We start from the raw sequence: 23,663 nt of genomic DNA, 5'->3' as shown, positions 1-23,663 counted from the left end.
AAAAGTTTCACTTCAAACCTAATTTTGATATCTCTTGAAAGCTGTCAAGTTTATCGTGGAGTCTAAGAAGTATGTGCTCGGGGCTCATTAATAGAGTCTTGTTGAATGTGGAGAAACGTTCTGTAATACATCAACGATTTTAAACCCTCTCCCAGCTGAACGGCATTAATTACACCAAGAGTGGAAGCTTAGCTGGCCGGGATAATTATGTGTAATTCTGCCTCTGCTCGTCTCTGCTCCACTTTCAAAACGTCCCTTTTTACTACTGAGTGTTGCCCTCTACTCTTCTCTGTCTCCCTGCTCTTTCTCTCCACTTCTCACCCTCAACACTACTGACGCAACAAAGTGTGCCATTTCCATTTTGTTATGTTAGCTCCTCTGAAGGGTGTTATATTAGATGTGTAGAGTAGTCAAAAAGATAGCTATGACTAGAATTATTTCAACCACAGATGGTCTTCCTCAGGTAAAGTTAAAGAAGTGAACCTACAACAAACAACACATTTGAATATTTAAATTACAACAGAAAGCAGGAGTAGAAGTAGTTTTGAAGCATGCTATACCGTGTGTGTATGATGTGTGACTTAAGAACCGGAGCTCGCTGCACAGCCCCGCTATTAACTTGTCTGTAAATATTATCCAGCGCCATTACCGTTAACATTTGGTGGCGTTTCACGTGGTTCGTCTAAAAAAACGCGTGGAAGACGCCAGCCCGTGCCGCTTTCATCCTCTCCTGCTGGGGCTTCGGCCCGTGCTGCTTTGAACAGACATGTGGAGGCGTGGCTGCGGCAGGATAACAGAGCGCCAGCAGGCCTGGGACCAGCTATAGTCTGTAACAGCCAGACCACCACAGTGCTGTGTCAGCACTGGATGGAGCGGGGCCAGCTGCCCACCTGCCTGCATAAGTGAATCAATACAATAAAAGAGACGCGATGAATGTATCCAGAAGTAACGGAGCAAAAGTAATGATATTTTTCTAAAAATCTACTCAAGTGAGGGTAAAAAGTATGCTTTAAAACTACTCTGACAAGTACAATTTACTCTACAAAGTTACACATAACGGAGTAAATGTAACTCGTTAGATCCCGACTCTGGTTGTCAGAGGTTGTTCTGCGCATCACGCCCCCACGGTGATTAACATTACCCCATTATTTCCAGTCTATAGAGTATAGGTTAAGATACTGTAATTTAAACAAGACTATTTTCTAATGCAGCAGTTTCTCAGCCCTGCTCGTGGGCTTTAAAAGCCACCAAAGCGACACACAAGAAGTCTCGCTCTTCTTCGTCTACCTTGGTGCCTTGTCAAATTGAATTGAAGAACCATGACGGCCTGTGGCCAAAAGGGTTTTTGATTTGTGTGCCAGTTAGCACCCCCTGAAGACAGAGCGACACAAGACCTTCCTGTGTGTCTACATGAGGGGATTGCCCCCGTCTGGGTGCTAGACAAAGAGCTCTCATTAGAAACTCACTGTAAAGAGGGGATGAGGATGAGGAGACGGGGGATTGGGGAATGGAAGATGCTAGTGGGAAATAGATGGTTTTGCAGTCTTGTGTTCAGATGTACTTGGTGTTCAGGCAAGAAGCAACATGAACCGAACCAGTCAGTGGCCCCCCCGAAGGTTCTGCAGACATAATTGCTGTGACAAACGCGTTGCATTTCCTTTGACTGCATCACAATAAAAAGCCACCCTGTTCATGTTTCGCCAGTGGAGCAGCAAAGACTTTAAACAGCAAGTGTTTCTTTTTATGTGCTAATTTTATTTAATAAAACGTGCGCACTATTATTATGATTTATTTAAAAGCCCCTATCTGCCTGTGGGACCTCCCAGAGACTGGGGGAGTAAACTCTACAGCCAAGACACTGCAATGCAATATTGTACAATTATACTTCTTGCTAAGTTCACCATGGTAACAGTGCTTTGCCTTCAATGCCTTTTAACCTGCAGGCGAGCGCTTCGCTTTAACAACAACCCATAACCCAACACGGGAGATTGGCATCACCTCCTTAGCTTCCACTCATATGAATGAAATGGGTCTCAGTAGCTGTGGCGATGCATTTGTGAGCCTGTCTGGGTGGAATGTTTGTGATCTTGTGTAAATCAAGACATCAACGGAGTGATGAAAGCGGAGCACAAAAACAGGGAGAAGAGCATTTTCATAGCCGACTCTTGACAAACTCTGCCCTCCACTTCTCAGTGACCGCCAGGAGTGCAATATTTTCATTTCAACAGACTGTCTCAGCAGATCATGTCACAATGTTTTGCTTGCATAACACAATGTCATCTGGTGACATTAAAAAGAGGGGTCTTTTTCGGAGGCTTGGCAGCGTTACTCAGCCGAGAGTGGGTAGTTAATTGTCAGGGAGCTGCCTAGTGTGTTTTCTGCTGAGATGCAATGCTGAGTAATAAGATGACACATGCCGTTCGCTCATAATCTCTGTTTTAACAAACAAAGACCAGGAGAGCAGTCGGAGTAGGTGCAGAGGGAGGACGTCTGAGAGGAGAGAGAACGATGAAGATACTGGATCCTGCACAAACAACAATAGAGAGCGACGGGAGCTGTGATTTCATCTGTGTGGCGACAGAAGGGATGTAACCACCAGTTTAGTGTGACCACAAACACGCTGATAACTTTCTACCACACTGTTGGAGCATCTGTTACAAAACGACCTCCCCGGATAGTGTCGGTGTGTGTGTTTCTGTATTGTTTTTGGGATGGGTTGGTGTATGCTTATGCATAACAATCTGCCTTTAGACTCTTTGACACATGAACAGACTGACGCAGTGTGAGCTCATAGTGGAAAGCATTTTTTTAGCCTGTGCTTTATTTCAGCAGCGCTCAACACATCCTCAACCATGTTTCGTATCATTTCTTACCAAATAATTTCTCCTAATTTTTCATGTTTTCCTGCGAAAGTCCAGCAACTTAGTTACATTTAGGCAACAAACTTATCTTAAGGAAAGGCTAGGTTTAGGAAAAGATTGTGGTTTGGGTTAGAATAACTACGGAAGTGGCGTTACTTAAGTACGGAAGTTACGAGACATATGAGTCAACGTTGACTTCTGATTTTTACACGGGACACAAACAACGGTCTCCTGGGTGAAAGTCCATTTTAATGTTTTTTTTGCCCTCTTTATACTTCAGGGTTCATGATTTCGTGGATTACATACGAATTGATTTCGTGGGATAGCTACCAATTATAGCGCATTCATTTTGGTAGATTTAGCTACAAACGCTGTATGAACACAGCTTGCAGTGCTTTATGGGGGGAAACGCGGCAGCATGTTGAACTTTCTATCCATTATTGGTATTTTCCTCTTGTCTATCTATCTCTGTTGGGTTGAAAACATATAATATGTTGAGTGTTACTTACTTAAACTCAAGGTGAATGGATCAATGACGGATGATGACGGATGATGATGATGATGATGTAAGTGTGCATTTGTGGGTTCAACGCTCAGCTGTCTATTCCGGATGGAAAGACTCTCCCCAGGGGGACTCAGAGCAGGAGTGTCTCACCTCTACACTACGAGTCTCACCAGCTGTGCTTAATGAATTCTGCAGTGATTACACCCACAGCTATTTTGGGAATTCAGAGGTATCAGTCTTGACCCACATAAGGTGAGCACAATGTAGACTCAGGAGGATTTTGAGCTTGCTGGGTGTGTGTGTGTGTGTGTGTGTGTGTGTGTGTCTTATAGCGTGTGAGTGAGAGTGACGTGTTCTCAGGTATGATGCAAGAGCAAAGGAAAAGGGAGAACAACTTAGATGAGAGTCTGGTTTTCATTTGGTGTTCCTCTGCAAGATTTCATATGCACATAATTTCGATCCTGGGATATTAATCAAAATAGAATGTCATCCCACCTATTTCTCAGCGCTGAGCGGAATTTATTGTTGTGCATTTTTTTAACATTTTCAGCATTAATTGGTGGAAAGCCAAAAATCATATATTATCATATCATTACTGTCATTGCTCTCATCACCTCGTAGGGCTGCAACTAACGATTATTTTCATAGTCTATGAATTATTTTCTGGATTCATCAATTCCAATTCCATAAAATGTGAAGAAAATTGTGAAAAATGCCGGTAGATAATTCTAAAGGCAATATGTAATATATATAGAAGATATTCAGTTTTCAGTTCATTACCAGATATAAGAAAAGCAGAACATCTGCATGTGTGAGAAGGTGACACGAGGGAATATGTGGCATAGTTGCCGATTAACTTTCTGTTTATTTTCCTGTTTTAGTTATTTTAAGTCACAGTTGGTAAAGCTGTCAGCTAAACGCTTACACTGTACTGTAAAAGCTGAAGTCATAAGGTGCGAATAAAAAGCAGGGAGTGTGTGGCTGAGATGGACACATGGGACTTTCCCGGCCTCACAGTCATATTTGAGCTATTTCTGTGCAAGGACAAAGACACAGGGAGACAAGGAGAGTGAGCGAGAGGCAAAGGGTGAGGAAATGTGTGTGCCAGTTTTCTGAAGCGTGTGTTCCTTCTTCCTAGTCCTGTGGTGCAGTGTGTGTGTGTGTGTGTGTGTGTGTGTGTGTGTGTGTGTGTGTGTGTGTGTGTGTGTGTGTGTGTGTGTGTGTGTTGTGCAGTTTGAGGGTCACCCAGTAACAGACTGCAGCCCTTAGTCATCCTCACACCTCGCTCCCTTTTTCACCTGACTGTCCATCTGTCAACATATTTACCACCACAAACAGATTCCCTGCTGTCAACAAATTAAAATATGCTAATTTGTACTTATACATAAGGTTATAGTAAACATTGAGCAGATAGTGTTTGGAAGTGTTAATGAGTGCAGTATGCTGAAGTTTGAAGGCTCTTAGCCAAGCTGCAAAATAGGAAGAAATGGTAAAACCTTAATTTCACGCTTCTTAATGCTGATTGATAATCGCTGTGACAGAACTCACATGAATCAATTTGGACTAAAGGGAAAACACATCTACAAGCAAACACATCTACAAGCAAAATGGCTTTCCAGCTGTCTTGTCCATTTAAACCAATGAGCTGGTTTAATGACTCAATCTTTAATAAAATACATTTAAATAAGTGATTTAAAGGGAGCTAAACCGTCAGTTACTGCTGCTCTGCTATGCTAGTTTCCTGTACTCTGCTAAGCTATGATAGTTTCCTGTACTCTGCTAAGCTATGCTAGTTTCCTGTACTCTGCTAAGCTATGCTAGTTTCCTGTACTCTGCTAAGCTATGCTAGTTTCCTGTACTCTGCTAAGCTATGCTAGTTTCCTGTACTCTGCTAAGCTATGCTAGTTTTCTGTACTCTGCTAAGCTATGCTAGTTTCCTGTACTCTGCTAAGCTATGCTAGTTTTCTGTACTCTGCTAAGCTATGCTAGTTTCCTGTTAGCGGGACTAGTTTATCAGGTTTTTCTTTTTTCTCTATTATGATGTAAAATGGGGGGTTAGGGTTAGACTAGCTCTAGCTTTATTTAGCTATTTTTTTCATGCTGGGTTTATTCCTCAAAAACGGACACATTTCTTTGTTGTAGCCTAATATTTTCTATTTTAAGGTAAGACATCCAATTCAATTTTGACAAAATATTTAGTTACTGCTTTGGCTTTGTAGGGTAGTGAAGTAGTGAATGCTTTAACGAGTATATTTCACTTATCTTGTACCTTGTAGACGTAGATTAGTTATAATTGGTAGATTAGTTATAATTGGTATATACTACTACTCTATAGTAGTTTCATATTTATGGGAAAGTGAGCGTGTTTTTTAATATCTGTGCATAACAACGAATCACACAGGAACAGATGTGCTTTAACGTCAAACTGCAAGCCGATCATGTTCTGTGATCAAGACGTTCTGCTGTTAATATTTCCAGAAAAGACATTAAAGGAAATCAAACATACGTACAGTGTGCTCTCTCACACATACGATAGTTATGTGTGATATCAGATGCCCGTATTTCTGGCTGTTAATGTGCTAGAAGCTGCTTTAAAGGTGAACTGCTGCTTAGAATGAACTCTCTTTCATTGTAGAAAGCTCCTATGGACCCCGGGCGATATTGCAGACACAGCTACTTTTCCAATTTGAACACATCAATGCACATGCATACCTTTCCTTTCAGTGCTGGCTTCTCTTGCTTTCATACACATTCACCGGCGCTCCATCTGCATCCTCACCTCGTGCTCTCTTGTGGAGGAGGAGATGAGGGAGGACAGGAGATGGAGACGGAGGCCGTCAGGTCCGAGTTTCTAATTGAAGGTGTCACGGTTGTGTCTCCTCCTGGTCTTTCCCAGCCTCCCTGGCAAATATAGCAACAGGCACCACAAGGGAGAAGCAGGGCTTTGCTCCCATGTTTTCTTTGGCATCTTGTATGGTAGAATGGAAGGAATTTTATCTTTTGATCTGTGTTTATCGTCTCTGTGGTCCCACGGATGAAATAACAAGGGAGAGTATTTATTAGATTCTGTGCTGTTTGTTGTTTGTGTGTCAGAGTTGGCAACTTCTCCTCTTTAACTTCTACGTCTTTAATGAGAAAGTGTTTCTCCATCAACTCATACTACAGATAGAGAAACCGAATAGGTAGTGAAAGCCAAAGCACTACTCAATTAGACTAAAACAGGCTTACAGCTTCATAATGAAATTAATCAAACCAATATTAAAACGGTTATCCTCGCTGTCCTCAAGTATAAGACGCTTGTGTGTGGGTTTGAGGGGTTTGCACCTTTCTGTTTTGTTGTAATATTATAAAACCTGCACTGTAGCAATAGATCCTGAGGATTTTAAATTATTTTATGAAAACAGAAATATGGCCAACAAAGCACAGAAATAACTTTAGCCACTGTTCATTTTGACTATCTAAGTTGCCTCATTACACATTTCTTTCCTTTAGTGACACATTTGTATTTCTCTATCTCTCTATCCATATCTACAAATAGGAAATGTAAACATGATGGATTTGCAAAATGGTGAAGGGACTGCCCGACAAATCTCCCGGCTAGTTCAGTATTCAAGCCAGATGGAGGAAAATGCTAACGCTGAAGTAAAAGCGCTCAGTTGATTTGTGTCGTTACGGATCATGAGGGCTGTTGCTGGCATGCCCGCTAAAAGGGTGAAAGAGAGGATGATGATGATTATGATGATGATTACAGCTTGTTGACCTTTGATCAGTCCACTTTTACCTTAATTCTTAGCTGTTGACCATGCATTCTTTTTCTGCATACAAAACATTAGCTGAATACAAGATTCATCATCTCTGCAGGTCACGCTTGGGCCAGCAACCCAGGGAACATACAAATAAATGTACGCTCGAGGTTCATTTATCATCACTCTACAACACAATGTTGCACAAAAATGCAGTAGCGTCTTTCTGATACACAAGAAAAACAATACAATTTGTATTATGGTGTACGGAGGATGAATTACTAATATTGTAATATTAACAGATTCTGCAGATTCTGTAAGCCATACATCAACCACACCCTGCATGGCAACACACAGCACGATTGCTCACACCAACTTATACACACACAGGTCTATATACTGAACACACTGCAGCCTGGTTCCATCTAGCAGATGTAACAAAAGCACATTATCACCGCGACCACCGTGCAGGCTCTGTAATGCGGACTGAATTTCAGACAGACACGGTAGCCTTGACAAGTCAGTTCAGACTGTGTCAACAGCTCTTTGATCCCGGCCGGCTGCAAGGACAGAGCAGATTTCACACAACAGTGGGGCAATGGAAGCTGTTGAGTGAAAAACGAGGCCTCCGTCTGTGAGAGGAGCTCTTTACACGGAGCCAGAGAGGGCTGGTGAGACACACAGCGGCAGAGAGAGGAGTGAGAGTGGTGGGCGTAACTGTATCTGAAAGTGAGGTTAAGCACATTCAATGGGCTGTATCACCCCTCTGCAAAGAGCAGCAACAAACGTCCAATACAAGCTCTTTTGTCTCTTTTTTCACCACTGACTGAAATAACAGCTATTTGATGGATTGGCATTAGGTTTTGTCCAGACATTCATGGTCCCCAGAGGATGAACCCTGCTGTCTTGTCCTGTGGCACCACCAGCAGGTTAAAGTTTTGCAATTAAACTGAGTACAGACAATCATGTCTCCCTCAAGACTAATTGTAATAACTTAAGTTCCCCAATTCATCAGGTCGAAACTAAAAGTCGTCCAACACTTTGGTTAGTGACCAAAAACTTGCAAAACTAAATACAAGCCCAACGTGTACTTTCGTGCTAATTAGCAAATGTTAGCATGCTAACATGCTGAACCAAGATTTATAAACATAAATAGACTCTTATGCCTAATTTATACTTCTGCGGAAAAGCTTGTGCAGAGCCGCAGAGTTGGTTTGCGTATCTCGCAGGTCAGAATTTAAAAAGAAGACATCTTTATTTCCCTGCTAGTGTTCATCAGAAAAGTGCAGAATTAAGTCAGAATTTATGAGCTTCTACTAAAATGTGGATTTGTATCAAATCATGCATTCAACCTATGGGACATAAAAAAGATACAGCTCACAGACCTTCTTGGTCATTTTTTCAATAGGAGAAGAGGGTTGTAGGTTTAAAAGGCAACCTCATGCATTTTCAGTTCCACTGACATATAGTCCTGTCGGCACAGTAAAAAGGTCATGAGTTATTTAGTGCACCAAAGACCAAAGAGAGTGTTGTTACAGTAGCAGGTACAGATTGCTTTATCCTTCTGAGTCGGCAGTTTTTCTTCTTTTTGTTCTTCAGAAACACATCATTAATCAGTCAGTAAAAGCTTAAACTTGTAAATAACAGATTTTTTGGCCACTTGCGGGCAGCTGATGCTTCTCTGCTGGTTCATCTCTACGAGCGACCCCTTTCACGTTGTCAGGTTGTCATTTGATACATCGGTATTATTCAGATTATTGCAGCTCTGAAGAGCCAGTGAGTAGCATTTCAGTTTCACTAGTGAATAATCATCTGAAACTAAGAGTTTTCATTAAGAATAAGCCCTTTATATCTACACACGAAGCGGGTCCTCTTCACGGAGTCCGCTCTGTTGCACCGCCATGTTTCTACAGTAGCCCAGAACGGACAAACCAAACACTGGCTCTAGATTGGGCCTTTCCTCTTTTTAAGTTACCAGGTAGGCCACCATAGTTCTCCAACACACTTTGTGAAACTGCGGTAACATGAGCTGCAGAGTGCAAAACGGTGGTACCGTCAGCTGCCAACTGACTTGAGTTGCTCCTAAAGTTTAGTTGTTGTGGTAAGGAGGCCAACTCGTCGGGTCGTTACCCCAGTCCAATGCAAGGGAGGAGTAAGCGGAGGGGTATTCAGTTGGTTGTTATATACATGTTATGTGCAGATTATTAGTTTAAAAAAAACTCTCCCAATAAGACTTATGTGGTTTGAACAGTCTGTCCAGCTAGCTGACCCTGCTATCCTCAAAGCCCTTTCACTCGCAGGGCTCAGATCGCTGTCGTTGAAAAAATAAGAATAAGAAAAATGTGGGTGGCGAGGGAGATAGCAGGCGCTAATTGAAACCATCTTGCAGAATGCACAGAATGCCATTTCGCCACAGCTGCTGCCTTTCGTTTTTGGTTTTTTTCCCTGCCTTATTCGGCTCCAAATGGTACGAGCCATGCACTCGACAGGCTGACTAATCGCTCCACACAGGCTTGGATGCAGGCGTGTGGATCAACTAGGCCAATTAGCCAAGGCACAGAGACAACTAGTGATGAGAAGAGTCATGCTCCCTTTCTCAGCCGAGTGCCATTAATCAGCAATAAAGGGGCTGAAGCAACACTACAGTTTACTGACTGCTTTACTACTCACAACGGCCAGGTTTTCTGGCTCAATCCTCTTGACCTCAATACAGCATGACGGTGTTTCTCTGGGGCTCTGCAGTTTGCATGCTACGAAAATACATTTCTGGACGGCTTAAGAATGGGGCAGAGAACGAGAGGTTGTGCCAGTGTGTGTGAGTGTGTGTGTTTTCCAAGTCTCCATTCTTGAGGAGGCTGTGTCCGCATGTGTGAGTGTCCATCTGTGAGTTCTCTCCGAGCATCTGCGCATTTACATCTGTGCATCTGGATGAGGGCGTGTGGACGTGTGTGTGTGTGTACGCAGTGTGTGCATGCTGTAAATGCACGTGCTCGTGGCAGAGAGCAGGCCTCATGGTGAGAGTTGTCCAGTCTGCTCTTGTCTACTGTGCAGCAAACTTGGCCCCTGAGTCACAATTCAGTTAATAAAAATCTACTTCATTTCCCCTTGCCACCTTTTATAGTTTCCTTTTTTTTTCTTCAGATTTGTCTTTTCCTTCGTTTCGTGTCATCCCTTTCCTCCATATTTATTCTGTTATGCCCGTTAACACCTAATAAAAAATTAGCTTTGTCTTCTATCTCTGACTCAGAGCTACCTCTGTTTATCAACTAATTTACTGTTGTTATTCGCAATTTACAGTGCTTATGCTTCCAAAAGCCTACAACGATTCATCTTAATTTCGGTATTGTGTTCGCTCATCTGGCTCCAGGTGGATGTGCAAGTCTCTCCACACGGGGGTAGCAATATGATTCACGACTACAGCATGAATTCACTGTGATTCATGCAGCTCCACTAAACTGCTGGAAGAAAAATGTCAGGTGTAGTTATTGAAGCGGAGGTCTTTGGGCCTTTGCGTGCAAAATGTAATTGATCCAGGCTTCCTGTTTGTTCACCCGACACATCTGATGCGGCTTTGATAGATTTAGTGAAAAGACCACAAACTACCAGGTATAGTATTCATGTTGAGGTTTAGTATTAAATATTTTTTTTATTCCAGCTAAAGGGAGCTCTTGTATGAGTAGGTTTCTATGCACATACACACACAAACACACCGACTATTGAAAAAACCTTCTGAAATGTTGCTGGTGCTTGTTTGTTAGGTTCTTGGGTCGGGTTAGCTATGTTGACAGAAACTTTGAAGGCCCTTAAATAATATTTGCTCAGTCAGTCAGAGTTTGAGACATTTTTAAATAAGAGATTTCTGTCTGTGCTGTTTTGTCTCATGGTCTTATGGTTCGTCTCCGGGTGTGGTACGCCTCTTATGTTGTGATAAAACCATTGAAATGTTTCTGAGATCCTCCTCAACAAAGTAACAGTAACACAAGTAGAAATCCGAAAAGTCGACACAGTATTGTCGGTTACACAGCAGTATCCATCTAAAGTTAGCTACCGTTAGCCGTCACAAGCTACTGGTCAATCCAGACCAAGGCACGGCCGAAGCAGCACAACCTCTAAGTGTACTGGATTAAAAAAGGGTTGTGTTTTATTGCTTATTAATTCAACTTTTCATACATAAGACAACATGTGTACAAGTTGCGTAATGTTGCTTTAATGTAGCAGAGAAACACTTCTTTAGGAGCTTACTGTGAGATCAGTGGATGACTAAAACAACATTTAAGACTTACAGCTAGAGCTGGGTGATATGGAGAAAATCAAATGTCATGTTTGTGAGCCAATATCTCCATATCAATATTGCGACAATATTGTCAGATTGATCACTGGTGCTTTTACAAAGTATTTATACAATGTGGGTATAATGACAAAGTGGGTAAAGGCAAATAATAGAGCAGTCTGGTAAGTTCGGAGAGTTACATCCCTTTATTGTAATGCATCCTTTAAAACCAGGAAGAGACAACACTTATGCCACATTACAATGCCCAAAATCGAAGCCGTTATCTAGTAACACATCATGATATCGACCCAGCTCTACTTGCAGTGGTGTGAATTATGTGCATCAGAGCTCAGGTTTCTGAAGCTCATCTATATTCTTCTTTTCTGGGAATAAACGCAAGAAAGTGATGCAGGATTGTAGAAGAGGTAAAAATTGTCTTGTTGCTTTGATGTGAAGAAGGTGCGGAAAAACAGTAAGGCCAGAAGAAGGGCCAGAGCAAACATCAAAGCTGGCATATTTGAGTAGCAAGTGTAGCAAACTGTAGCTGCCACATTGTATCAGTTATGAGCAGCTGCAGCAGTAGGTCTGCCTGTAGTGGAGAAAAGGACCATGTTGTTAATATCTTATACAACCCATAGGTTTGTATAGCATTTATGGATGTGTTTACTCACTGAAGAGCAATTGTGTTTTATTAGATGCACATTTTCATATTCAATTTTTTTTTTTTCTAATACAGAAGTGAGTTTTGATCAAGGTCACTGTTTTCTCTTTGATTTCTGTATTTGAACAAGAACAAAAAAGCCGAGAAACACAGAAAAGATGACAAAACAAGACCTAAGAAAAAGACTAAAATGAGGAAAAACAAAGAGTGTGTTATTTATGATTCAAAATGTCCCGAGATAAAATTTAGGACATGCTGTGCCGCAGGAGTGGAAGATGCTCTGATGTTGATGAGTGGTATCAGCTTGTCCCCAGGCACCAGACTGGGACTTGGCTGTGACCTTTGCCTTTTGCCCGACCGCCTGCTCTCTGTGCCATAGTTGTTGTATGGAAAGCCGTTACCTAAGGCGATTGTCAGTGTTTTCACATATATATGCATATGTAATATACATATATATATATATATATATATATATATATATATATATATATATGCATCTACAATCATCAGCGCTTGCTATTACATCCTGCTGTTAGCCAGTCTATTGTACAGTCTAATTTGGTCCTGTCTGTGTGCAGCAGTGTCAGCCTGAGAGCCTCTGTATGGACCACAGCTAACGACACTTATTACATTACTACCACTGTGACACCTGATACACAGGCACAGGGGGCTCTGAGCCAGACCACTGCAGGTGATACATCACTGACTGGACGTGTGTGTGTGTGTGTGTGTGTGTGTGTGTGTGTGTGTGTGTGTGTGTGTGTGTGTGTGTGTGTGTGTGTGTGTGTGAGAGAGTGAGAGAAGATGAGGAGACAAGGGAACCAGATGTAGTGAGTGTGTACACTGTATGTGTACCTGCTGGTGTGTCCATCTTGTCTTACAGAAATACAGTATAGGGAGTGGATGAATGTGCTTATGTGTGTAAAATGAGTGCATTTATGTGCAAATACATGACAGAAAATGTGTGCATTTAAAAGCATACATGTGTATGCTTAAACCTGTGTATTTCTGTGTGTGTCGACGTCATGTGTTCAGAGTCATATTTAATTCATGAGGCTGTATCACTATTTCCCCTGTTTGACTCAGAGATGTTTGGCAGCCAAACACTCTCCCACCTGTAGCTCGGAATAATTGATCCAGTCCCCCTGTGGACATTTCTTAATACAAACACTATTAGTGCTGCAAAGATGCTGAGCATTTGTGTGCATACGGGGCTGTGTGTGTGTGTGTGTGTGTGTGTGTGTGTGTGTGTGTTCATACCTGATGCATGTATTCATTTGTATGTCTAACTGGCGAGCCCATTTTTCAGCATAGTTAATTCCAGGGTTGTTAGGCAGCTAATGACGTGGAAAATAATGACTTATTAGACCGCAGCCAGGCTTGTGACTCTGCAAGTCTGTAGGCACAACGGTGCTTTGGGCTAAATGCTAACGTCATCATGCTAACATGCTCATAAAAGGCAGATGTTGACGATGTTCACCATCTCAATTTAGCTTGTTAACATGCTAACGTTTGATTATTAGCACCAAACACAAAGTGTGCAGACGATGATTGGAATGGCATTAGCTAGGCATGGTTAAACATGTAATAGCGATACCCAGAGAGGTTGAGACACGTTTCTAAAACTTTACGTTTCTATGTGAAAACCAGTGGAGCTAACATTAGCAGAGAACGTTAGCACATTGGTAACAAGCGTTTGCACCTTTTTGATTTAGCAAAGTAGCATTGTGGGGGGGCGGGACTTAGGGAAGGGTCAATTTCACTGCCAGGTATGCACAATTTGGATGTGTATTACAGTTCTTATAAGCATTTTGTGAGGCTGTTTAATGTTTTTACTGTATGACAAGAAAGTGAGAAAAACAAATCACAACATGCTGAAAAAGAACAACAAAAAACAAGCATGCACCCTGGGGACCTCATCTCAACTGTCTGTGTCTGCGGTCTAGACATGCATAGTCAAACGCAGATCTCAGGTGATAACAGCCACGAGACTGAGGACAACATGAGCTCTGTGATGCAATCTGACAAAGGCCAAATTCCCCTTGAACCCCACCTTAAACCCTCCCACCCGCTCTAAACCGATCAGACGTAACTGCATGTGAACACACAGCAGATTCAGTGAGTTTGTGACGATTTAGTTCAAAACTGTGCGGCATCTCCACTGTGCTGAATCTCCCGTGAGTTGTTTTCTACTCTGCAACTCCCGGCTCCCTTGCAGAAATTGCATAATTCTTTATATATGCACATATTTAAACAATCAAACAGATGCATATTCATGCGTACATCAGGGTATTGTGGTGATGGAGATAATTGCTTGATACAAACAGAGTTCTAGAGAAGTTTTTGCTAATTTTGTGTGCCCTTAAGGAGACAGGAGGAGAAAGATTATGTTCTGCTCTTATCTATCTCTTTCTATCTGTTCACGTCCGCTCTATTCATTCTCTACTTCTCTTCTCTTGCAATGTACTCCATCAGCGCTCTTTGTGTCCAGCTTTTGTTGTTGCTTTCAAGGTCACGTATTCACCGTTAAGTCTGTGTTTGTGTCCCCACAAGTCTTTGTCCTCTGTGTGCCTATAGCATGCATAATTGAATGTATGTGCTGAAATTGAGTTTCCAGGCCTTTGTGGTAGCTGCACCTCTGTTCATTTACTCCCTCTCCAGGCAAACACTGCTTGCTGGTATATATCACACATACTTCATCTCCCAAGGGTGTTGGGAAAAGGACAGAGACTTATATTGTGATATACGGAGGCAATTTAGTCGGCTATAGTGTTTTAACTGTGAACCGATCTGCCATTACTTGGACCGGCTTTTTTCCTGCATGGGGTGTTTGAAGGTGACCCGCCTTGCTTCAAATTCTGTGGCGTGTTTTCCAAAAAAATGAGAGAATAATTTCAAGCGCAGTGTGGTGCCAAGTGAAAATGATGGATGATATGCGCTGGCCAATTAAAAGCATACCTCATCCTCAGAAGATGCGGTACAGAATACACGACAGGTGCTGCTTTGTCAGATCAAAACCACCAAAACAGGAAGAGTTTGTAAAGTTTGCCTCACGTCGGTCACCACTAAAGGAATATTTGTTATGCAGTGGTCATTAACAACACAACATGGCTTAAAGCGGACTGTAGACGATGCTACACAGATAATGGATAAAATAATGGTTATTTCAAATAATCTAATTATTTATTGAATTACCAGAAAGAAATGCTATATTGTTGTATAGTTGTCGAGACATGAAAGGGCCTATAACGTAAAAGGAAATTTAGATTTTTGATGAAAACAGGATGAACAGTGTCTATATATGTGTATATATATATATATAACACAGGGAAAATAACAGGAAAATATTACGTTATACAACAAAGTATAACATACTACCGTTTCCTCTCTGACTGTCTGAACTGTCATTGAGTCACTTCAGGTGTTGCCATCGATCGCCAAGAATCTCAAGAGAGAGAGCTGGTGGTTATGTGTCATGTGACCCCGGGGCTCTGGGAATCTCAGAGCTGCCACTCCCTGCAAAGGCAGCAGTTCAGAGGTCGCACTGTTGAAGCCAGAGCCCTCTGGAAGAGATATAAAACAAATATGAAGTACTGTTTATGCTTCTACGGCGATACTGACATGGATTGTGTGGAGATTTAATTTTTTATATAGGCAGTATGGACTATAGGGACGTTCAGGGATACACTGCAGCTGGTGGTAAATTATAGATTAAACCGTTAGCAGCTGGACGGTTAGCAAGAGTCGGCTATTGGTGAGAAAAGAAATGAAAAATGAACATCACTTTTATGGACATAAACAGACATGAACAGTGATGAAATTTGCTCTTTCTATTTGCTTTAAGCCCAGATTCAATCATCTATGTGACCAGGACGGTAAACAACATACGATACAGTTCCTCTCTGAAGTCTATCAAAATTTGATGAGACCTTGACCCAGGCCGGTGTACTGCTCTCTGATGTAGGTAGCATGCAGTACTTCCAATTGGCCCATTGTGTGGTTCTCTCTCATTCAGCACTTACGCAGGAAGAGCTTTTCCCTCATCATTCATGCTCACATTCACGTTTCCCTGAGATGCGTCTTTGTGTTTGATCGGCGTATTTATAGTGTCCATTGGCCAGGTGTAGAGGAAATGTCCTCCCTCACGTCTCCAGCGCCGTGGGGATCAGCACACGCTGTTCCAGCCCTGGCCAGAATCGAGCCTAAAAATAACCACGAGAGGAAAATACTCTCCATCCCTCTCCTCTCCTTTTCATTCTCTGCCATTTTTCTTGCCTGAAATGACAAACAGTTTACAGAAAGACCACAGGGCCATCACAAGTGGGGAAACGGAGCATTTAACACAATGTGCAGCCCGGTTGTCTGTCTGCGTTTATCTAAAGTGTACGGCGAGAACGGGGGCGCAATGAATGATCTGTGCATGATTTCCAGATGGTGAAGAAGTCGTCATTTTATATAACTTCACCGCAAAAATACATCCATGTCTTCTAGTGTTGACACGATGCCAAAACTATGACTTTGATACGATACCTGCCTCAAGTTTCTTGATACCGATACTGAAAAAAACAAAAACTTCCTGGAACAATTGACAAGTCAATGCAAGGCAGTGGAGGATGTGAAAAGAAGCCATAAAGTGTTCATACATTTTAATATCCCCCCCAAGACTGGAGATACTAAGCAGATTAAAGTAACTAAACTAACAAACAAAGTAAAACTCTAATGGCATAAATACGGCTCTTATTAAACTCACATAAAATGGGGTATTGGTCCGTTTTTAGCAGCAGGGTATTGTGATAGTTTTCTCCCATCGGTATACCGCGCAACACCAATGTCTACATAGGAACCATGAACCCCTGTGGATTTGTCGTCTCCCTCTCCGCTCATTCATCCGTCGCACACTTTCTCCCGTGGATCTCGGATCAAAGCCTCAGTCCTCTTTGTGATGTGGTCCCCCTCTGGGGGCCCGGATCAATTCACTGCGTCTGGAAGGTATTGAGTTAGTCCGGCGCTGCAGGTGTCCTGCCCTCTGCCTTATCTCCACCGCAAGCGCTTCATCTTGGCAAACAGCGCAGCATCATTTTATTAACGGTGGCTCGGTAGATTACCAATTTCACCAGATTAGCCGGGGCTAAATCCTCACTTTAAAGGATCAGTGTTTTGAGAGCTAGGGATGTGAGGTGGAGGAATGCCACCGTAGTGTGTGTAGCAGTGGGAGAGAACATGCCACACAATGCCCACAGATGGAGACAGACGTAGAGTACAATGCACTTGTTGCCGTGCGCGCACACACCCTCACAAGAAAGCGTTTGTGTTGTGTAAGCTGCTTTGTAATGCCAAAGCCCATTATCTCTGTGCTTATGCAATTAGGCCGGTGAAACAGAGCCCATAGTAATTAATCATAATATCCCTGACGATACAGTATGTCACTGTGTCACCTCTGCTCCTGCTGCTTCACACAGCTCTCTCTGAGAAACACTTCGTACTACTGAGGTTCCTTTGTCAGATCCTTGTGCCTGAGTCATACCAAAGATTTATTATAGTGGCATTCAAATCACACACAAAAAAAACCCCCACTCCAAACACAATGAGGTACTCCTCCAGGTCTCTTTGTATGTGTTTCTTCCTCTTTTTATCTCTCATCATAAGAGACGGTGAAGAAACATATATTTTTTTTTGTTGATTCAACACATGTCTGACAGGCGTAGATGTAAAGTGTCTTCACAACTTAACTCCTGATTGGATGGTTATACCATCCTGTGAGAGCCTCTATGTCTCAGCCACCACAGCATATTGGCTCCTGCTTTCCTAAAACAGCTTTTAGATTAATGCTTGTATGACTGTGTGTGTGTGTGTGGGTGTGTGTGGGCGTGTGCATGAAAGTTGACGCCAGGGATTATAGTCCCAGAGAAACACGGTCTCTGTCTTGTGATAAACTGGGTAAGCCTGCCTGTCACACACACACACCGAACTTGCACACACACACATTCACAAACACACACACATTCACAAACACACACACACACACACACACAGACACACACACACACACACACACACACAGATTCATCTCCTCCACTATACACAGCTTGATGGCCCTTCTTCACCCCTGGACTGAGATCAGTGACAAGTCGTACTGCTCAGCTCCGCACTGCAGCACCAGCAGACACTCAAGCTGGCCTGAGGTCAGCACTAAAGTGAGGCGGTGGACGAGTGGGTGTGTGGCTGCTGAGGGTGTGAGGAGTGCTGATGGATGGAGGGAGGGAGAGGAACTATATGGACGTCATTACACCCGTGATTCGCGTGTTGTAAGTAGGCTGGGGAGGAAAAGAGAAACCCAATGGTTGCACTCAGAGCTAATCCTGCTGAGTAAAACTGCAGCACAGAAGAAGGAAAATGCTCACAGCAGATTTCATGCGTTTTGTTGTTTTTTGATTCTGTTGACAGCAGAGTGGGCAGGATTTGACTGTGGGGCGAGTCGGAGGTGGATGTGAAGTGGGAATGAATGCTCCGAGGTCAATATACCAAAACAATTGTCAATCTCTTTAGCAGTGACAGATATAAAAGATGATTTTTAAAGGAAATAAAGAGTGATTTCAACACTGGCTTTATTCCATTTGTCTGTTTTTGCCTAAGAGAAATTTGAGTGAGAGGACGTAGTTGTGTATCACTATATTTGGAAAAATGATTTCATCACGATAGGACTCCATTAAAGACAATGTATTATCTTACTGAATTATCACACAACCCTAGTTTAGATATGTATCTGACATGTTGGAATGCAGCTGAAGCCAATTGATTTTTTTATACCTTCGTTTTTATGAACTGCTTGATCCAAAAAGTGGAAGTCGCAGTTTAGAACGAAGTTGTTGAGCTTCAAATATTGATATAATAATGCTAACTTTGGCTCTTATCACTAAACAAACAGTACAGCTGAGGAATGTCATTAGGTTTGCAGATATTTGGTCAATCACAGCGTCGGACATATTGAAGTTTTGAAGTTTTGGCCAAAATGATGAGAACTCATCCTGAGGGGATATGAATGTCTACCAAACTTAATAGAGATATTTCACCAAAAGCCAAAAATGTCAGCTGCTGATGGCACTAGGGGAGAAGTCAGGGAGTCCCCAAAGTTGGTAAAATCTGTGACATCTTCAGGGTACGATGTACATCTTTGTGTGTGTGTTTGTGTGTGTGTGTGTGTGTTTCTTGTGCATCGATGTACGACGCACAAGCAGATCAAACACATTTCATGACAGTCCATATAATAGCTGTTGAGATTTTTCAGTCAGGATCAAATTGGACTGAGCAACACTGCCATCCCGAGGGTCAAATCACCCGCCCCGCTGACAATTCTCCACCAGCTGGTTCCTAGAAATACCCGCTGTCTACCTTTACACCTGTGTACAACATACTTCTTCTTTTTTTCTTTTTTGCGCACTCTGCATAATATTAATGACAAATGGCACAGATGACCACTTCAGAGGAGGGATAAATCACTCCGGGCTACTATTTTGCTACGCTTTTCATCCCTCCCCCCCCCCTCTCTGCTTGGTTTCCTCTTTATTACTGCGAGAGATGAATTCATACTGTACGCTGCCACTGGCTCAGCACTACACCAGTGGAAAGGGAATATCCACCTCTGACACACATATACGGGGAGAAATGCTATCATGAGTATCAGGGCTGAATTAGGATTATGATGATGGAAACAATCATGCTGAAAATAGTGATGATGATACTAGTGCTCCATCTAAAGTGCATCTAATTATCCAGATACAGCCATTTGCAGTCGAAACCCCCGCTGCTTCTTGGACTTCTCAGGAAACTAATGTCCCTTGTTTAGCCGATGGCCGTCGGATTTACTGGCAACTGTGACGTAGCTGGCAGAGTTAGAGACAAAAAAAACACACGGTTACAACGGTGGGAGAGCACAAAAGTGCACATGAACAAGCAGGCAGCTTGACAATGAGCGAAGCAGACAGATTGTGTGAGAATGAAAAAAGAAAGTGAGATTGAGGTATTTCGACACAATGGCAGAGGGGGGGGGGGGAATACAGTTGGGTACACAGAGTGAGAGTCGGGAGAGGGAGTCAGCTTGTCACTGATGTCCACGCTTCTCCCTCCAGATCTGCGCCAATGTCCAAATGTGGCTGACGTGAGAGCGCGCGTCATGTGTCGTGTCAGCCGCGTCAAGCTGAGTGACACTTTTGGTGGAGACGGACAATGATGCAATCGGCATCAACCGAACATGGCTGCAAAGAGCCGACGGCCTTCGGAATGCACGAGATTATATAGCGCCGTTTTGAGTGTGGGAGTGAGTGAGTGTGTGTGGGGGCGCGCATGCATGTGAGACTTGTCTCGCTGCATTTGTTTGCGTGTCCATACTAGAGAGGCTTTGTCAAACTCCCTTTGAGGTCGATTGCCGTTGATTTACATGCGTGGCCTCTCGCTTACTGCCTTTCGCTTTCTGTTTCTCCCTCTGTCGCTCAAGTATTTGTCAGAAAAACTTGCACAAAACACCAGATAAAATAAGGATGTCGTACTTTGTGTCTTGTGTGTTGACATTTTGTTCCCTTAAGACAGAAATGTGTCATACATCTTTACTGTAAAACTCTCTTTCTTCCTCCCAGTGTGCTGTTTTGTGGTCCACAAACGGTGCCATGAGTTCGTCACCTTCTCCTGTCCTGGAGCCGACAAGGGTCCCGACACAGACGTAAGTGCAGCTTTCTCTTTAAATACACTGAAGACAACTAATAACAACGTCTGGGGTGTATTTGATATACAAAACAGTACGACATGCATACCCTTGTGGAAGAAAAACTCTTAAAAGGGCAGAATATGTTTCCAAAAAGCAGGGATCAATATTGTTCTACAGCATTTATCAAATGTAATATTTCTTGACTGTAAAGCAACAAAGTAAAAGAAGTTAAGACGTCTAGTGGAACATGGATACACCTCTGATATGGCATAGGAGCCTCAGAGGTGTGAATTAAGTTCACCAGCAAACTAAAACTCTTCTCCCTTCACTGTATGTGCACAGCTATGCGGCGAGCTAAATACGCTTCCAATGAAGGTTTAATGTTTGGTATGAAGGATTCACAAAGGTAGCATTGTCCCTCGTGACAGGAAGTCACCAATGAAAGATCAGCATTAAGCTAAACTCAACTGACTACTCTTGAAAACATGCACACAGCAGAGCTAGCGTGATGTTAGCCTGGCTAGCAGAAACACTCAAATGAACAAATCGCTCGTCACAACCCAGCTGTGATATCTGTGCTTGTGAACGCTCCAAAGAGGCATTTGGGGAGCAGAGAAGAGATGAATTACTTTGTCACAGAGCTGTCGGAGTGGCTGATGAAACAATGGCGGCTTGTCAGTCTTTTGGCTAAAGTGTAAACTCTGCGTTTGGACTGGAGCTGCCGTGGAACTGAGCCAGTGGCGGTTGCTACTATAGCAACAGAATGTTCGACTGAAACCAACTGCTGAATGAGAACTCATGAGTTCAAACTCCAACTGAATATTTCATGAGACAATGAGAAAGACAATACCTTTTATTTTGCTCACTTCGTTACAATGGATCCTACAGGCTTTGTTACTGCTACAATAACTCCACTGATCTTTGGGATGTAAAGTGATATATCCAGTGTGGCTGATCGTGACTTAAACTTAAAGTGGTATAATGATCCAGTTGATGACAAGCAAAATGGCCAAAGATTTAAACCTAATGAGCAACTGAATACCTAGTTGTGACTTAATCACTTTTAAGTACATACTGTTGAAATTTAAACACCACTGACTTCACAGCAGTGAAACGTTTTACTTTTTCATCCATCTTCTTCAATCCCACCTACAAGGACCCCCTTTAAAACGAGACGGTACATCTCAAGGGGTTCTTCCTAACGAAGATAAAAAATATATTGAGTTTGGCTGTCCCATCAGTCTTTACAGACCTGAAGCCATTAAACTTGAAAGCTCATTTGGTTCCACTCTCCCCACCATCTGAATGAAAGAAAATCTAGTCAGGCTGACCATTTCAAAGTAAACACTTGAAAGACCAGCGTATCAATGATATATTATGAGAGCGAGCGTTGCAATATATCATCCTATTGATCCCTTTTTTTGTTCTTGTATCAGCCTGTATATAATTCAACCCTCCATTGCAGAACATATCACACGGGGCCCTTCTCCGTGCTTCCACACATCAGGTGTGATAACGTTGTTCCTCATCAGCCTCCTCTCTTTCCCCCCCAAAGCTCATCTGACGCTGTCGGGGCAGAGCGCGGGCGTTTTATCAGTGTTGTGTCTTTTTATCTTATTCATATGTTGCAGTCTGACCTCTGTGGTCCCTCTGTTCGAGTGGGAGTGCAGCCCCGCTGTAGCTGCTGAGCCTCCGTGTGCTTTGCCCTGCAGCCAGGAATGGGATCTGTCCTTGGTCAGATAAGAGTGGAGGGCAAGCCCAGCAGCAGCGTGCACTGATATCTGTGTACTTAAACGCCCAAAAAAAACATATGCACGTACGGTTTGTGCATACAGATGATGAGCCGCCATCAGTGGTGGAATGTAACCAAGTACACTCAAGTACTATACCTGAGGTACTTCACTTGAGTATTCCCATTTTATGTTATACCGTACTTTTTGGTACGTTCTTTTACATTTTGGAGGCAAATGTACTTTTTACTCGACATCTATTTGACAGCTTTAGTGACTATAGTGTGTAGGATTTAGGGGCATCTAGTGGTGCGCTGCAGCCAACTGAATACCTCTCTGCTCACCTCTGCTGCTTAAAGTAATTAAAATCAGCTGACCTTTACCAGCTGCAAGATCAAAGTGTCATCATTAATGAATCATTAATTCATCATTAATCCAGAAATAATATAAATGATTCTGAAGTATTTGTTGATGCTAATACTTTTACTTACTTGAGTCAGAGATTGAATGCAATGCTTTCTACGATTATTTTCACACTGTAGTATTTTCACTTTTACTTAAATAAAACATGTGGTTACTTCTTCCACCACATGCCCTTACTAGTGGTACTTTCTTCATCTCTCCGTACAACTGAAAACACAAAACAATTAGACGCTCCTGGAGCTTCAGCTTCACCAGACTGAAGACCTGCTAATGAATGTTCCTGTTGCCAATTAAGACGCACACCCACACCACTGTCATGTTTACACGAGCAGGAACCCTGTAGCAATGTCTGAGGCATCTAATTAAACTGCAAGGGTTTGTTCAGCACCTCCTGTGATTCTCAGGCTCTCCTCATTAAATAACACCAGAAACCATCCAAGTGAAAAAATAAAAGTCAATGCCGTTTTACTGAGGCTGTTGCATCCAAGGCAATCAAGAGTGCACTTTTTGTTTTTTAACGCTTTCTATTCTTTCAACTTCTATCAAAGCGTCTCCGCTCATTAGTCCGGTCTCTCTTGTTATTCAACCGTGCATCTTCTCTGCTCTATCTGTCTGTCTTCCTACCAAACTATTTATCTCTGTCTCCATCTCTTCTCTCTCTCTCTCTCTCTCTAGCAACACACACACACACACACACACACACACACACACACACACACACACACACAGACACACACACACACACACACACAGACACACACACAGACAGACA

General features: G+C 42.6%; 1 protein-coding gene across 1 annotated transcript in view; it reads left to right on the top strand.

Moving 5' to 3' along the window:
- The window catches only part of prkcab (protein kinase C, alpha, b), a gene marked incomplete at both ends in the record, with an annotated part of 83,134 nt that overhangs the window by 7,568 nt on the left and 51,903 nt on the right, over positions 1-23,663 (top strand). The window contains one exon of the mRNA XM_079176850.1: positions 20,671-20,753. Coding sequence (XP_079032976.1) covers positions 20,671-20,753 — 83 coding nt within the window. The remainder of the gene's footprint in view (positions 1-20,670; positions 20,754-23,663) is intronic.

Source organism: Pholis gunnellus (assembly GCF_910591455.1).
Source record: "Pholis gunnellus genome assembly, chromosome: 17".
Classification (NCBI taxonomy): Eukaryota; Metazoa; Chordata; class Actinopteri; order Perciformes; family Pholidae; genus Pholis; species Pholis gunnellus.
This window is presented reverse-complemented; position numbering and strand designations above follow the sequence as displayed.